This window comes from Aotus nancymaae, unplaced genomic scaffold (genome assembly GCF_030222135.1).
Source record: "Aotus nancymaae isolate 86718 unplaced genomic scaffold, 86718_ANA_hifiasm-v0.15.2.pri h1tg000059l, whole genome shotgun sequence".
NCBI lineage: Eukaryota > Metazoa > Chordata > Mammalia > Primates > Aotidae > Aotus > Aotus nancymaae.
In genome coordinates, this window is record NW_026988473.1 from 72,728,622 (window position 1) to 72,746,860 (window position 18,239).

At 37.5% G+C, this 18,239-nt stretch overlaps 1 protein-coding gene across 1 annotated transcript in view; it reads left to right on the forward strand.

Moving 5' to 3' along the window:
* The first annotated feature begins 8,894 nt into the window (after positions 1-8,894).
* The window catches only part of TYR (tyrosinase), a 104,260-nt gene continuing 94,915 nt past the window's right edge, over positions 8,895-18,239 (forward strand). Inside the window, exon 1 of the mRNA XM_012444868.2 lies at positions 8,895-9,792. Coding sequence (XP_012300291.2) covers positions 8,974-9,792 — 819 coding nt within the window. The 5' untranslated portion in view covers positions 8,895-8,973. The remainder of the gene's footprint in view (positions 9,793-18,239) is intronic.

The window sequence follows — 18,239 nt, forward strand, 5'->3', positions numbered from 1 at the left end:
CCAGTGTATGCCCTCGATTAAGTTATTTAAACTTTCTGAACCTCATTTTATTCATTTGCTAAACTAAAGTAACCATTTCATACAGGGTAGTTACAAAGATGAATAACATTATACGAAAAGCATAGAGTGGGTATTCGTGTTAGATATCACTCCTTTGGCCCCCTGGACCTATTCTTCTCCCTTCTCCACTGTGTTCTGGGTCCCATGAGGCTGACTTGTGAGAACTGCATCAATGGGCTTCTTGCTCCTCTGGCTTGAGCTTGGCTTCATCGCCAGAGGTGCACGACTAGAAGATCAGAGGGCAGGGAAAAGTGACTTCTGTGGTCAGGGTATTTAGTTCTCAAATCTCTCTCTGACATGTAGCCAGCGGTTGCCTGCATCTTTCTGTAAGTCCACAGTTCCTGACAGCTGGCTCAGTCAATACAGTGATCTTCTCCGTATTCCAGTGATTGTTCATTGCCCTTGCTCTTTATGCCCAGGGTACTGCATGATCACTTGTTGATTCTTTAAACCCTACTCCCAAAATTGTAAATAGTCTCTTTGTTAGGCCAATCTCAAAAAAACAAGCCAAAAAAAAAAAAAACAGCTTGAGTGTGTCAGCTGTTTCCTGCCAGGGCCATGACTGATACCATATTCCCTATTATAAACAATATACACTTAATAAACTGTCCTAAAATTGTCTCTTGATTTCTCTGACTTCCTTGCCAAGCTGTGAACCACTCCAGGACAAAGACCATGGCTCATTTGTTGCTGTTATTTTCTGTCGTCATGCACATTGCTTGGCACAAAAATTAACACTGAATGTTGTTTGATTAAACGAAGGAAGGGAAGAAATGCATATTATTCTGACACCTTAAAAATAGTCACTGCCTCTTATTTTACCTGAACCTGGGTGGTCTAAATAAATGTTTTCTACAATGGATGTCAATTTGTTCAGAATTAAAAGTGTGAGAGGGTAAAAAGCAATGTTTCAGGGCAAATTAATCTTGTGAACAATCAACAGGCCATCAGGTTAAGTGCCATATAAAATCAGCTTAGGAAAATAGGCAGGGCAGGCTGAACTCCAAGGAAGGCACACAAGTTGACATTAGGCATGTTAAAAGACAAATTTTAGGCAAATTGTATTTAACAGAGTTTGAGCAAAGAATGATTTGTGAATCAGGTAGCCTCCTGAGCCAGAGAAGGCTGAGAGACTCCAGTGCAGCCGCAGAAAATGGAATGTGAACTATGGAAAATGGAGGAGAGAGACAGAAACGGCCGAATCAGTTACAGCTTGGCATTTGCCTTATTTGAACCCGGTTTGAACAGTTGACACCTTTGATTGGCCAAAACTTGGTGTTTGGCACAAGAGAAGATTACAGTCTGTTTACACATTTAGTTAGGTTTCAGTTCACTATTTTTGGAGAAACCGTTAATCTGAACTTAAAATATGTTAAGGAGGCAGCTTTAAGCTAAAGTTAACAGGTAAGTATCTCTATAAATCCAAACTTAGTTTGGCAATTAATGGAATTATTGGGAGAAAAATGAGTGAGAAATAAGCATGATATTATTTAGGTAAACATGCTTTTCAGCCACTGTCTTGCATAACAATATTTGGTGTATCTATTTGAAAAGATATTACTTGAAGCTTAATCACTGAGATTAATTCTTTTCATCATAAATGTATGTTAATTTTGCTAATTTGGTAGATATTTTAAACGTTGAAAGTTTAAACTACTACTTCCCAAATCTGAGTCCCCATTACAATTCACAGTTTCTGATTGGCTACTCAAAACCTGCTGTCCTTCATCTATGCCTAAGAAATTCCTGTTGTGCCTGAGTGTCTAATAATCTCTATGATACATAGAGATTGTAATGCCGAGAATTAAACCTCTAGGGTAAAGAAGAATGTAAACAAGCAAGGTCTTCTCCCCTTGAAGACCCACCTGTCACATGAAGGTTCTCTGGGGAAAAGGAAGGAGGACAGAGAATGACCTTCCCGGGTTTTATGGCTTGCTTTGGGGAGAGGAGTTCTGGTTTCTATGACCCACTTCAAAGAAGAAAAGCGGGTAGGGGAAGTATAAAGAGACCTTCTTGCTTCTGTGGCACTTCCAGTCTCCTTCAACTGAAAATACTCAGCACGCCCGGAAGTCATCCTTTGGGGGCATCACGTTCTGAGCTCTGAGATGAGAGAATTATTTTACTGACAGTTTGTGTCATTATTGATGTTCGATAAATATTGAAAGCCATGTGCTTTCTCCTATTTCTCCTAGATGATCTGCACAGTTTAGTAACATTACTACAAATGGGTTTTTTAAACTTGTGAAGCTTGCACATTTTAGTTCTACATGTTGGTTCATCAGCTAGCTCTGTTCTGAATTCATCAGAAGTTGTGCTGTCTCTCAGCAGTCACTCTTCAACTCTACAGTTATATTTTCCTACTAGCCCATTTTCCCTAAAACGTGTCTTAGATTATTCTCGTTGTTCTTGTAATGCATATTTTGCTCTTTGGTAATGCTATTTAAATAATTTTTAATAAATTTAATTACAAGTGTTATATGCGTTAACTGATGACAAAATGAGTTCTGCATGTAGAATTATACATAATCAGGAAATTGGCTTCCTGGAGATCAATATCCTCTACCCTTAAAACAATTATAGACAGTTCAACTGAAGCAAAAAAAAATATGTCATTCAACATTGTGGTGGCCACAATTTTCTTAACACTTCAACAACCTGTGAGGATCAGTTTGGGGAGGTGTTTCAGTGCATGAGTGAGATTGTATGCCACTTAAAAAGAACATTTTGAAACTGGAGCAGTGGAGCAGGGGATGACCAAAGATCCATCTGTATTCTAGAAGCCTATCAAAAAATGTAGCCATGTACCTAAAGCTGACCTTCAGAACAGATATGAGAATATAGAACATGAAAGTATGACATATAAAATATAAAACTAGAAGCAGGATTAGTTATAGTAAAATGCAATCAGCAAGTAAAACACATTAACATGGAAAATAACACAATGAAATACAGTATCTGTGGGACATGGAAGTATGCAGAAAGACATGGCTCTGCAATTTATTAGTTGTTTAATCTTAAGCATAAACATCATGTTCTTTAACTATAAAGGGATATAATATGTACCTCACAGGCTTGAAGACTGAATTAGAAAAAAATGTATGCAAAATGTCTATCTCAAAGTAGATATCCAATAAATAATGTTGAATGAAAATTACAGTTGAATAAATCCTAGGTAAATACTAGTCCCCTCCTTCTAACTAGACTTCTACCAAGGTATAATGCATCCCTAATTCTGTTCTGTCAGTCTTTTCTCCTATTGGGCCTTCTCATCTCTGCTGTATGCTGAATGTATGCATAAGTTCTGCCCTGTGTGATACTTCATTCGAAATAAAGGCTAGTCTCATTCATACTGTTATACCCAGGAGAGTTAGATGGAATAGCACCACGCTCTGAGTTTCAAATTATGAGTCCTTTACTTTTAGCCAGAAACCAAGAGACAGCTAACGCTCAAAATTTTCTCTGCCCCAAGGAAGGGGCTTGATTATCTTTTATACCTTGATTCATGTAGGGGAGGAGGATCCTAGCTGGAGCAGAGTTTATAGAGCAGAGTTTACAGAAGCAGAACAAGCAAGTTAGATAAGGGGGCTGGTAACTAGGAGGCAGGAGGTTCTCATGATTGTTGACTTTTAAGGAGGGTATACACAAGTGGTTCCCATGATTGCCAGTTACCAAGGTGGGTATTTGATACTTGTCATATAACCAGTCAAGGGGGAGGCATTCACAATGGCAAGTGGGCTTGCCAAGCAGGCTGTGGTTACAATGGTTATATGTTTCTGTAGTTCTAAGTACAGCATGACCCAGCACTGTAGCAAGACCCAGGTATGCGCTTAAGGGAAGAGTGGCAGGAGGGGTGAGGCAGAGGTCAAGATGGAGTCTATCTGGCTCTCAGCAAAATGGAATCTGTCTGGCTAACACAGGGTAGATTAGCACAATACTTTTACCATTCCTCCTCTAGCTCTGCCTTTCTTGCATCTAAAATGATACTATGTGATCTTAAAAATGAATCCATTTGTCTAAAATTTTAAAATTTATTAAATAAGTGTAAAGAATTCATAAGTGCTGTTTTTCTGCATGTTTGAAATATTTTTAGAACATGTATTTTACAAAATGAGGAAAATAAAAGAAGAAATTGAACTGTTGATTCATCCATCCATCCATTCTACATGTACTAAAGATACACTTGACATGCAATGTTCTAGGCATTTAGTGTGAAACCACATTTTTATTCTTAAAGGATTTATGATATAGAAAGGGCATGAGAAACATCAGTAGATTATATACACTGTTGTGAGTGCCATGACAAAGGTGAATTCAGGGTAGAATGAGAAAATACAAGATAGTCCCCCAGCTTATCTTTAGAGAAGGTCTGAAGATCAGGAAAGGCTTTCTTGAAGTTATAACACCTGAGATGTATCTTAGAGTATGCACAGAAATTATGCAAGTCAATAAAAAAGAAAAGCATTATTGGTACGAGAAGGAATATGTGTCAATTTCCAAATTCTATGTCAAATTGTATGACATCTCAGTGTAATTGCAGACGTTCAATATTCTAAGGAATAAGGTCTTAACTGGAGAAAAGGGCAATTGAGGTTGCTAAGGAGAGAAGGAGGGGCCAATATTTAATTATAGCCAATAAAATACTTATTCCCAAGCTTTTAAGACTAAAAATAGCCTAAAAGTATTGAGAGCACTGTAGTGATGAACACTATTGGCACCAAATTTGTGGTCTTTAATGAAAACGGTAAATATTTATTAAGTTCCTAATATGTGTCAGACCTTATATTGAATGTTTAATATCTATTAAATAATTTACAAGTCCAAACAGCCCTGTGTGGTAGACTTGAGCAAACTCAGGTTGTGATAAGCAAAATTACTGAACAAATATTAAGTATATGCTAACTCTTTCCCCACTTTTTTTCTTCCCATGGGGCCTGAGAACTAATAACTGGCAGACCTGGTGTATTACATTGGAGAATCCGACTTCATAACATCAAATTAAGGGTCAATGACTTATACAACTTATATGCTCCAGGTATTTACTATAAGGTCTTAGGAATAATAGATACTCAATATTTATTGAACAAATGAATGAATCTAAACTTCAAATATAAAGAGTTGATGGCTACATATTTCCACAGTAATTTTTTTCTTTAAATGGTACCTGTTGATACTGAGTTTAACAAATGGTAGCTGCTATTATAATTGAAAGGAAGCCTGAGAAACAAAACCAGAAAATGGATTCAAACCACCACCAAATAAAAGAGCAAATGGAAGGATCTGAGTGAGGAAAAAGAGGAAGATTGACTAGGTTAAAACCAGTGAGTGAGTGAATGATCTACATAAATACCAGAAATAGAGGACCAGTGATTGTGGCTGGTTTATACTCAAACTCAACGTATCTAAAAATGAACCCATACTCAATTCCCACAAACATTTAGCCTCTATTGTTCCTTATTTGAGTTAATGACACAAGCCAAAAACCTAGCTTATAGCCGCAAATCTTCTTTCCCTTCTCTTCTTACTGCTCTTCAATTTATCACCTACGTATCTCTCAAATTCATTAACTTACGTCCATCTCAGGGATCATTACTCTGGTCTAAGCAACATCATTTTTGCCTGGTTTACATCAATAATCTCCTAACTGTTATTTCTACATTTAGTCTAGCTCCACCCCACATCTGTTCTCACCTCTATAGCTACAGTGAAAAGTTTGAAACTCATGTATGATTACCCAAAACTTTGCTCCAAAGCCTTTATGGACGCTGAGGTGGTCCCTACATACACCATCATACTTATATCACACCGCTACCATTTTGGAGGTTGCAGCCAGGTTAACTATCCTTAAATCCCTTGAATATACCAACCTCCTTCCACTTTGGAGACTTTGCTTATGGTATTGTCTCCGCCTGGAAAGCTCACACTCCCACTGCTCTCCTCTTCATCAAACAGACTTCTACTGATCCCTCAAGTGTCACTTGAAATGTCACTTCTCCCATAAAATAATCCCGGACTATCCCTCCCCTCGCGAGACTAGAAAGGCACTTCTGTTATGTTCTCTAGTTTCTCTCTTTAATTTTCTCTTATAGCAACTTAAAAAGTAATTTAATCCAGAAAAAAAAGTTAAAGTACATGTAGTTAAAAATATTATTTAAAATTACCAAAATTAAAATATTATTTTAAGGGACCATATCCATTGTGATATTTTTGTCATTCTTAGCATTCCCATCTCTCCCTGTATGTCTGATAGGTGGTGCTCAGTAAATACTTGCAGAGTATTTACCGAACCCCTAATCCTACTTTATGGAGTACTGCATTAATTTCATGTCAGGTCATACAATAAGTCTCCCAAAATAGGATAAGACCCTTTCAAATCCTATAGCCTGAAGACACCTAAAGAATGTACATCTAGGCTGGGCATGGTGGCTTACTCCTGTAATCCCAGCACTTTGGGAGGCCAAGGTGGGTGGCTCATGAGGTCAGGAGATTGAGACCATCCTGGCCAACACGATGAAACCCGGTTTCTCTTAAAAATACAAAAATTAGCCAGGTGTGGTGGCGCATACCTGTAGTCCCAACTACTCAGGAGGCCGGGGCAGAAGAATCGCTTGAACTCAGGAAGCAGAGGTTGGAGTGAGCCAAGATCACACCACTGCACTCCAGCCTTGTGACAGAGTGAGACTCCATCTTAAAAAAAAAAAAAAAAAAAATGTACATCTGAGTCAGGAAGCACTCTAAGTGGGATTTAGTACTTTGGAACCCAGGACTGGCAGTAACACTGAAGACTACAACACATGTAGGGCAGAGGAGACAGTAGCTTCTATTGCAGACAAATGAAGAGGTCTATTTAAGAAAATCAACTCTGTAAAGGAAATTAATAGGACAAGGTGCATTTTGGTAATTCCTCTAAGAAGGCTCTAAAGATTATGAAAATAGACGGGACAGCAGACACAAAGGCCCTTATAGAACACGATGAAGACTTTCTAAGTTATTTCACTGGAAGTCTGATAGTGGGGCAAGTGTAAGGCAAAATTCTTAATTAAACTCAACATAAGAAGTTGAATTCTGTCTGCAAATAGAAAAGAATTACAAAATGCCACATGTGGTTACAAGTAATGCAGAACCAAGGCTCCACAGGGACACGAAGCCCTGTGTTAATCTCTTTGTGGCTCTGAAAGAGAGAGAGAGAAAAAAAAAGATTAAGCTTCCTTGTGGAGATCATGTGATGACTTCCTGATCCCAGCCAGAGGCAGCATTTCCATGGAAACTTCTCTTCCTCTTCACCCACACACTGCTCCATATACTGCAAAGCCTCCTCTAGTTCTCAAAAAAGTTGTATGGAGTAGCCTTGACTTTTTCTTTTTTTTTCCTTAAATAATGAGACAAACTCCAGAAAAAAGAGAAGAAAGCAGAGCAGGCTGACACTCCAGCGTCATCAAAATAGTGATGGCTTTTCCTAGAACCCTTCAGCTAAGGGCCCAAACGTTGATGATCTCCTCAAAGCTTCCACTTTCTTCCCCTTTTTCATTAATTTCAGGGGACCACCCAGCTTTAAGTATGGAGGAGGACAAACAAGAAAGCTTCAGATGGGCAACATTGATTTGACTACTCTCATTTTGTCGCTCTTCAGCTCACAAAAGGGCTCACCTTAGTTCAAACCACGAAGTCTTTAAGTTCCTCCATGGATTGGTCCCAGGTTTAATATCCTATGATGTGTGGAGGCCTATGTGAGTTTAATGCTCCAACTCAACAGATGAAACACAACTCCTACCTCCAAGTGTTTCCCCTGCCTCAGGTGTTGAATCTATTCTCAATTGTCTGTCCAACTCATGCCCACTCTTTGAGGAATTAATCAAGGGCATTCCCTTGATAACACTTGCATATTATTATCCTAAGTTATGCAATTCTTTCTAATATCATCAGCCCACAAATACTTCTCTTCTATTAAAAGTTTGATTTACATATTATCTATACTATTCATTGGAAAATAACATAAATAGTTAAGTTGTATTTTTAGCTCACTGTACACACAAAGAAGAAACTTCTGAAATAATTGAGATGATCAAAATATATTTGTTGCAAAAATCTCTCTTTTTGATTCACTAATTGAGAATTTCTTTGCACAAAACACATTGCAAAAACATTTTCAAATAAATTCCTAATTTCTAGAATTTGTATGTAAAACCACATGGCTACAGCATTGGAGAGAGAGACACACAAAGAAAAGGAGAGAGAGAAAGAAAGAGCTCTTTGCTGTGGGATAGCCCCACAATGAAGATCACCTAGCTATCAAAGTCAGCTATTCTTAGGACTTGTCAGAAAATGCATCAGGATTATCAGGGAAAATAAGTAAACTGAAATTCAATAATATACAACAAATTATCTTTGGACTCTGAAGACAATCTCTTTCTGCAAATTGAGTTCTTGAAATGTTGTAGCCTATTTATGGTCTCTGAGAAACAACAACCTTAAACCCATAATCTCTAATACTTCCTAAACTTTCTTAAAAGAAGTTCTATTCCTGATACTACCTCTCATTTGCAAGTTCAAATCATCATTAATTTTGTAGTCTGTTAGCTGGGTGTGTTCAGGTCAGGCATTATTATTATAGTTAATCTCACTGTTAATATTCTAACCATAAAAATTAAACTATTAATGGTGAATAGAGTTTTTCACCTTAACATAGGCCTATCCCACTGGTGGGATATGTGCCAATTCCAAAGAAAAGTCAGTCATGTGCTCTTCAGAGGATGAAAGCTTAAGATAAAGACTGAAAGTGTTTGATGCTGGAGGTGGGAGTGGCATTATATAGGTCTCAGCCAAGACATGTGATAGTCACTGTAGGAGTAGCTGGAAAGAGAAGTCCGTGACTCCAATTAACCAGTTCCAGCAGACCTTGTGAAGCCTACAGGAATAATGCTCCTGGCTGTTTTGTACTGCCTGCTGTGGAGTTTTCAGACGTCTGCTGGTCATTTCCCTCGAGCCTGTGTCTCCTCTAAGAACCTGATGGAGAAGGAATGCTGCCCGCCGTGGAGTGGTGACGGGAGTCCCTGTGGCCAGCTTTCAGGCAGAGGTGCCTGTCAGAATATTCTTCTGTCCAATGCACCACTTGGGCTTCAATTTCCCTTCACAGGAGTGGATGATCGGGAGTCATGGCCTTCTATCTTTTATAATAGGACCTGCCAGTGCTCTGGCAACTTCATGGGATTCGACTGTGGAAACTGCAAGTTTGGCTTTTGGGGACCGAACTGCACAGAGAGACGACTCTTGGTGAGAAGAAATATCTTTGATTTGAGTGTCCCAGAGAAGGACAAATTTTTGGCCTACCTCACTTTAGCAAAGCATACTATCAGCTCAGACTATGTCATCCCCACAGGCACCTATGGCCAAATGAAAAACGGATCAACACCCATGTTCAGTGACATCAACATTTATGACCTCTTTGTCTGGATGCATTATTATGTGTCAATGGATGCACTGCTTGGGGGATCTAAAATCTGGAAAGACATTGATTTTGCCCATGAAGCACCAGGTTTTCTGCCTTGGCACAGACTCTTCTTGTTGCGGTGGGAACAAGAAATCCAGAAGATGACAGGAGACGAAAACTTCACTATTCCATATTGGGACTGGCGGGATGCAGAAAAGTGTGACATTTGCACAGATGAGTACATGGGAGCTCAGCACCCAGCAAATCCTAACCTACTCAGTCCAGCATCATTCTTCTCCTCTTGGCAGGTAAGATGTGCTGGATATACAATGTCCGAGCAGAGAGGAACCTTTAACAATCACTTCTTCAAGCAAGGTATAGAAATGATGCCCCGTTAAGAACTCTCAATGTACCTTGTATTTTTACTTTATAGCACACTTTAGATATTTGTGTGATTAGTTGTCTCATGTCTTCTACTAGGTTTCTAAACTGCAATGAACAGAGTACTTGATTCATTATTGCATTTCCCAGAACACAGTATGGTGCCTTTAAAAATGACAATAGCTCATTATGTATTTTGTGAATTGAATAAATGAACGAATGAATGCATATTTGGATGATTAAATGATATAGGCTAATGTTTCTGAATTATAAAATTATTACTCACAATAGAATTCATATGGTGTACAAATGAAAAATGCAAATTCCTGGCCCTATCCCAGACTCTTTTGTCAGCATCTTCAAGAGAGGGTCCTGGGAAGGCACAATTTACTAAATATCTATAGTGATTCTTTTCATCAGGAATGTTTGATAAATAATTATTGGGCTAGATCTTCATTTTTTAAAGTATGAAGATCCTGAGGCTTAAACAGGTAAATAATCAGGATGGCTAATATTCGTTGAACATCTAGCATGTGTGAGCCCTGCTGCAAGTGTTTTTGTGCATTCATTCATTAATGCTCATCATCAGTCTTTCCCCATTTTAGCGGTTGTAAAGCTTGATACTTTGTAACTTGCGTAAGATTACACAGGTAATAAGCAGCAAAAAATCTTATTTATTCTCCAATAGTCTGGCTGTATGACCACTGTAACCTATTTTCAAGGATTTGACAGCTGTGATCTCTTTAGCTAAATGATTTGGCTCCTTCTGTCTTTTTCCTTAGCCTGCAGAAGTTAGCTTTCTTTCTCAGTCCTTGAAAACTTTAGATACAGCATGAAAGATTACTATTTTGAAATTAAATTCCTATTTCATCTATTCTGAATTTTTCATTCTGAATTAGAAGCAAAGGGCAACCAAAGAAACGTGTGTTTAATTATTTATCTTCTTAAAACCATATGTGAAATGAATGCTTTTCTGCCTGTCTTCCAAAAATTTCTAATGCAGTACTTTGACTAGCAATGTTCTATGAAATTAAGCCCAATATGTGAATGGGATGGGAAGAGTCTTGCACTCAATTTCTGACAATCTGCAGTTTTGAAAGGTAGATGGCCTTCTCTGCCCAGCCAAGTTTGTACTCCATCCCAATGGAGTCTATTGCAATTTATTTTAAAAAGGCCACTGTATAATTTTTGGTGTTATTAGTCAGTTGCTTACCAAAAGTAATGAGTTTTGTGCAGGAAAGGCTAGAAAAAAAAATGTGCCTGGAAAAAAAAATATTTCAATAGGCTTTCAGAACTCCCACCTTAAAGTGCAAACTCTCATCTAGCTCTTATATCCTCTGTTCTGGTTTAAAAAACTGCCAGGATTGCACATGGGATTTTCAGTCAGTTATAAAGCTTTCTTTAACTATGTGGCTTCACTTGCCCAGAAAGGTTGGAGGACTGTCAAAATTACAAAAATAAGCTGCAACATCCACAAGAAAGCTTAATAGATAGATACACATTGATTTTTAATTACATGAGATGTGTAATACCAGATGCTATCCAGAACTAGATGAGTATCATCTTTCCAAATTACTTATTAATTATTGAGTGGAACTTGTTTCCTTTCTTTCCCTCTTCATGAATGTGTTCAATTGTAATACTGTCTGGGAAAAAACAAAACAAAACAAAAAACAAAGCAAAACCAAAAAAAAAACATTTTATGTCGAATAGGTAAGCCTTGAACTGAAATTTTACAATTATCAACTTCAACCTTGTTCTATGACTAAAGTGCTGTGTAGGAACAGGTTTCGAAAAAAAAATTAGAAAACAGAGGGGACGGAAGATGACTGAAGGGGAACAAGCAAACCACAGTGTAAATAAGAAAGGTGAAATGAACGAACGTCTGCTGCTCATCTACTGTGTTTTAGTAGTGTCAAGGGATTATCAGCGACAGAGGTTGACCGTCAAACCTGCCTCACACTGACTATTTCCGTTCCTTTGCACAGCCTTGCTGGTTACAAAGTTCTTAAAAAAGTTAAGATCAATTGCTTACATTGATTTAATTCAGAGTTCTTAATGTCAAAATCACCTAGGAAGCTTCCAAAAACCTTTTTTTTTTTTTAATATTGCAAGGATTTCACACACCTAATTTCGCTAGAAATTCAGATTCAAGTGGTCTTCTGTGAAGTTGTGAAGTCCAGGTGTCTGTATTTTTTTGTTTTTTGAGACGGAGTCTCGCTCTGACACCCAGGATGGAGTGCAGTGGCATGATATTGGCATAATCTTGGCATACTGCAACCTCCGTCTCACAGGTACGAGCAATTCTTCTGCCTCAGTCTCCCTAGTAGCTGGGACTATAAGGGTCCGCCACCACACCCAGCTAATTTTTTGTACTTTTAGTAGAGATGGAGTTTTACCCTGTTGGCCAGGCTGGTCTCAAACTCCTGACCTCAAGTCATCTGCCCGTCTTGGCCTCCCAAAGTGCTGGGATTACAGGCCTGAGCCACCACCCCGGGCCTTTAAGTGTCTGCATTTTTAAAACCTCATTTTGTGACTCTAATGTGTAGCCAGCACTGAGAATCCTTGAGTTAATGAATATGGAGATTGTTTTGGTATCTATTTACTTTCACTTAACAAAAACACAGGTTTTATAATAAACACATCATTAATTTGAATGCCTTTGCCCAAATTGATTTCTTAAATTAAGAAATAGACTATTTTGTGTGAGATGAGATCAAATACTTTCTAGATTGAGTTAATTAGTACCTTCCAAATCAGCTAGACCGATGCCCCCTTCACATAAAGCCTTCTTTTTTTATTGGTTTCAGATATCTTTTTACTTGGCCCCAAAACTGAGATTTTAGAGATTTGATAGCATTTATTAGCTCTGAGCTGAGAGATCTGCAATGATATCTAGGGTAGCCTGTGCATTTTATTTGAAAACTACAGAAAAATCTAAAACGGTAAGATGATTGTCCAGAGTCACACATCTGAGGACTAAAACCAATTGGCTCTGACTGCTGTGCTTTTAAAGTCACCCACGTTATTTCTTATTTATAAGGATCCATTTAGGTTCAGAAGGGGTCAAATAACCCCATAATTTCTGAATGTATAATTTGATATATAATCACTTTGATTCCCTTAAAATTCTCCTGCCCCAGACAAAATGGGCAGACACGGTGATGTAGTCCTTTTAATTTGTATCATAATGAAAATACTCTGAGACTTTTACTGATCCACCTCTACTACTCAGGTAGAGTTGACCCACTCCCATTTGTGCTTTCATTATACTTTCTACAGATTTATATCACAGCACTTGTAACTTTTCATTACATGTAATGCTTTTCAACCCTGTCTGTATCTACCAGCCTGTCAGCTGCTCCAAGGTAGTGATCATTTCTAAATATTATTGCATCCACAGAGCTCAGGACTATAATATACACATGGAACAGGCTTTATAAATAAATGCTGAATTTAATAAAATTTAACATCAAAGAAATGTTAGCTCCAACGCTAACATAGATAAAATATTAAACTCTGCATGAGTAGATTGCGAGGACCGTTAACTGCAGTTTTCTTATAGCACTGGATTCCCAGTGCCCAGGATACAACAATATCAGTATCAGCCATTTACCCAAATTTGTATATCACATATTTTATATATTTCTCTCTGGTAGTTCCATATGTCTGTGTGTGCATACAAAGAAAGACAGAATACAAGAAAGAAGATGAAGCAAGTTGCAACATATCTGAGGGTAATTTAAATGTGCTTAATAATATTTATTGGTCAGAGTTTTCTATTAAATAAAATATATTAAAATCAGGTGATTAATTAAATTTTTTGGAAAGCCTATGTTCTTAATTCATGTCTGTTGATTGTTTGCTCATTTATTCATTTAACGTCTCAAAGTTTTAAAGTAGAAGCCATGTTTGTCATCAATTAAAATAGTTGTTTGTATTTGTAGGTGGAGGGTTGCTTAATAACATTTAAGTACAAACTACCTGTGCTCAGCATAATTAGTTCTAATGTGATGCAACCAACAGATAAGCTAGGCATAAAAATAAAAAGGGTATCAGGAATAGGTGTCACGATGAACTGAAACAGAGAGGAAAAACATTTCCTAGCTGATAGACATGAGCAAACTGTGACCAGGGAATTCACTCATCAGGTGAAAAGCACATCACATGGAAGCAAACGGTTGGAAGAAAAAAAGTCACATTTCAGCAGAGAGTCATGGGTTTTAGGTAACCATGACAACAGCTCAGTGAAATAACAGCTTCTCTTTTTTCTTTATGAAAAAGATTTTGTGGAATGTCATATGGTTTACATTTTTTTTCCCCAGATAAACCTCTAATGCTGTAACAAAATATTTTCTCCCAAACGCTTTTAATAGCTGGCAGTTTAGTGTTTTTTCTTTGAATTTAAGAGAACAGTATTTAGGTTCACCTCCCTCATTAATGTATCTGTTATCTGTTCTTCTTTGTATCTCCTCTTTTTTCCTGTGACTTAAGATACTTGATTGTCCCCCCAACACCCAGCATATGTTATAAACCACTTGTGTTGAAATAGAAAAAGAATACAGTTATCATCAGAACATCCAGGCTCAAATTCTACCCCTGCCATTTAGTAGATGACATTGGACCAGTTATTTAAAATCTTTGACCTTTGTTTTTTCCCAAGAGAAAAAAGTGAGGTAGAATTACCATAAATGCTGTGTGTGTATGTGTGTGTGTGTGTGTGTGTGTAAGAGGATTAAATGGAATGGAAAACAGAATAATGTAGTAATAAATTTGAGTGAATTTTCATACTTACTTGGCTACAAGACCCTAAGCAAGTCACTTAATTACTCTGAGACCATTTTTGTCCCTAAAATTAGAGTAATATAGTTTAAAGCGTTACTGTGAAGGAATTCAATAAAATGTGTTTGTATGCCTTGTTTAGGATATGACATATCATTTGAGTTCCATGTGTGGAAATAATATATTTTTAAATAATACATCAAAATTAGATATTATAATAATGAATATTCAAACAGTGTTACACATCCGAGGTGAAAAAGAATTTGGTGACCTGCCCAATGGTTTTGTTTTCAAAAATAATTTTAATAGTTGTCATTATTTAACATTTTACACCTGGCACTATGCTAAGTGCTTTATACATGTTAGATTATTTTATCTTTGATAGAAAGTTATAAAATCCCCATTTGCAAATGAAAAATCTTGATACTCAGAGAGCTTAAGTAACTTGCCCAAGGTCGTGGAACTAAGAGGGTCAGTATTGGAAACCAGGTCTTTCTGACTAGAATCTTCATGATCATAAGCACAATGCTAACAGTTTTTCCAAGCCTACCTCCTCTCCTACACGCAGTGTAAAAACTAAGGTTTAGAGTTTTTTAAATTATTTCTGGAACCAGGGTAGATTTTCTCCTTGTTAGTAATCCACACACTTAGTCACTTGGCAGTTGGCATTTCAGCAAAAATAGTTTCATTCAAGCCTCTCTAATTTAACTGAGTCGGCTACAGGAGTCTTTAAGGCAGCAGGATCTTTTGAAAATATCCTGAGAATTATTACTCAAAGAAGAACAAAAATGATTTCGTCTATGTACTGTCTAGTTAACCAAAATTATAAAGGCATCCAACAAACTAAATTCAATGTAAACGTTAGGTTACTTTTATTCAACCATTCCTAAACCATTAACACGTCATAATAAATGTAGCGGGTATTGCTTCAGAATCAGGAGGCTTGTGTTTTAGTCCTTTAGTTCTATTCCAAACATCATATGACCCTAAGGCAAGTCACTCAGCAGTTCTAGTTCTCAATTATTTATGGATAAAAGAATTGAGGAATGTTGTGACGTATAAGAAAAACAAGAAACTGATATTTGTTGAGCCAAGAATTATTTGTTGAATAGTTTCTTTTCATATATTATATCATCGTACAGTTAAAAAAATTAAGATTTAGCAAGTCTAAAAAACACGTTCATTGACAAATGGCTAGTAAGAAAAATTAGCCAGAATTGAAGTCTCATCTACCTGCATTATGAAGCCCAATTTTTTCTCTGCCACACAATGCATCAATTCATAAGTTATATCTTAGTAACCAAAAATTAAGCATTTCTTATCTAACACAGTGGCAGCCATCTGTGATGGGGGACTGCCCATTCAATTCTATTTCAGATGACTGACTTTGTTTATACATGCTTACAGATAGCAAATTCAGTGGGACAGGAGACCAATAAAATAGTCTTATTTTCAAATGTGATGCAAACAGGTGACCAGGAAGACATTTTATCTTTAAATTATTATTCTATGTACCTTCCCTATTGTTCACAGAATTATGAATCATAACATGAGGCTTTATATCCTATTAGCCTTTTGTAGTCTTCTACACTCAGGTTTGGTATCTTCGTCATAAAAAAAGAGATAAAATCATAAAAATCTACAGGGTAGCAGTGAGAAGTTCAGTTTTAAATGTACACAGAGCTATATCCCTTATGGCCTAGGACAGAGTAGGGACTCAACATATGCTTAAAAAAATAAGTTCTAGAAATTTATTCTGTGGTAGAAGTGGTACCAACAACATGACCAAGAAAAATGAGCACTCAACACACACTTTTGGTAGGAGATTCTTCGGCTCATTCATTGACTTTGTTCATTCATCCAACAAATATTTATTGCACCTCTACAGAGTGCTAGAAACTGTACTAGATTCTGAAAGTAAAGAAATAAACAATGTAAAAATGAATGGGTCTTCACGAAGGATAAGTTTTTACAAGGGATGTAATAATCATTGCCAATTAGAGACTGAAATGAGTAAGCTTAAATTGGGTAAAGAACAACGTTATCTCCCCAGTGGTCGCAAGCCTCCCATGGAAGCATGTACCTATGGTGAAGAGTCAATGGGCTCTCCTGCATTTCACATTTTGCTTAGAATTTATATCTCACTACCCAATTATTTTATTAAATCTAAGGGATCAATGAATTTAAGTGATGCATTAATTTATGTACCACTAAGAAAAATAAAAATTTATATTTAAGAGCCATTTTTAGCTTATTAGTCACATATTTTCACCATAGTTTATTCTTCTATCTACATATAAATGAAACTACAAGCAAAACAATTCGGTGAAGGATTCCTGAATATTTTTTACATTCAGAGTCAGCCTCTTTTGAGTTACTATTTAAGTCAGAGTCAACAATGTCTGTTTTCACAAATTATTTGCCTTGGCCTTAAAGAATGGGTAGGATATTAGATGTATGGCAAAGAGTGGGCATGCTTAGCCACAATTGGAGTCACAGAATGGAAAAGCAGAAGCAGTATCCAGAGAAGAGTAGGCTATCTGACTTTAGCAGCAGGGTCGCACAGGATGTGGGCAAATGGAGAATGGTTACCTGACTCGAGATACGTTCTAGAGGTAGAATTGACAAGATAAAAACAGTCCCATCACACAATGCTCCATGCTCGTAAGTAGACCCCACATTTAAGGTTTCATGATCTGTGGTCTTGGCGTTGAAATTCTTATTAATCTTATCTTTTAGTTTGTGTTTTATAAGTGAAGTTAGAGAGACAATGCAGCATGTGCTTGGTTCATATGTGTCCTGCAGACCTTCTGCCTCCTGAGGACAGATGGTTTCCTGGGATGAGTCTTGACTACCACTACCCATCCACGAGCATCATCTAATTTCTACCTCCTCGCTCTCTCCCTAAGACTGTTGGTGGGAGGAAAGAGGTTGATATTCCACTGTCACTCTCTATCTCTGGTGGGAACCTAGGTGCAAGCAAGAACAGGTGTGAGGTTGTGTGTTGGTCCCATGATGTGTTGGTTCAGGGTAAATCAGACGTCTTCTCTGACGAGGCTGGCTACACCTTAGCATGGTGCAGAGGTGATTATGTACGGGCCTCTCACCCAGTATTATGGACTGAATCGTGTCTGCCAAAAATGTGTGTATTGAATCCCTAATCCCCAGTGTGACTGTATTTGGAGGTTAGGGCTTTAAGGAAGTACTTCAGGTTAAATGAGGTCATAACAGTGGGGTCCTAATCCAATAGTACTGATGTCCTCATAAGAAGATAAACACAGAGCTGCCTCTTTCTCTGTGTATGCACAGAGAAAGGTCACGTGAAGACAGAGAAAAGGTACCCTCTGCAAGACATAGGAGGCCTCACCAGATATCTTGATCTTGGACTTCCAAACTCATGAACTTTGAGAAAATAAATGTCTGCTGTTTAAGCCACCCAGTCTGCAGTATTTTATCATGGCAGCCTGAACTAATATATCCACCTATTCAAACAAGTCTTAGCATGGAGGTTTCAATCCCTAGGGAATTACCTATTCGCTGAAGATTGAGACTGTGGGACACCTATACCCTGTAGATTGAGAAAGTGAATACT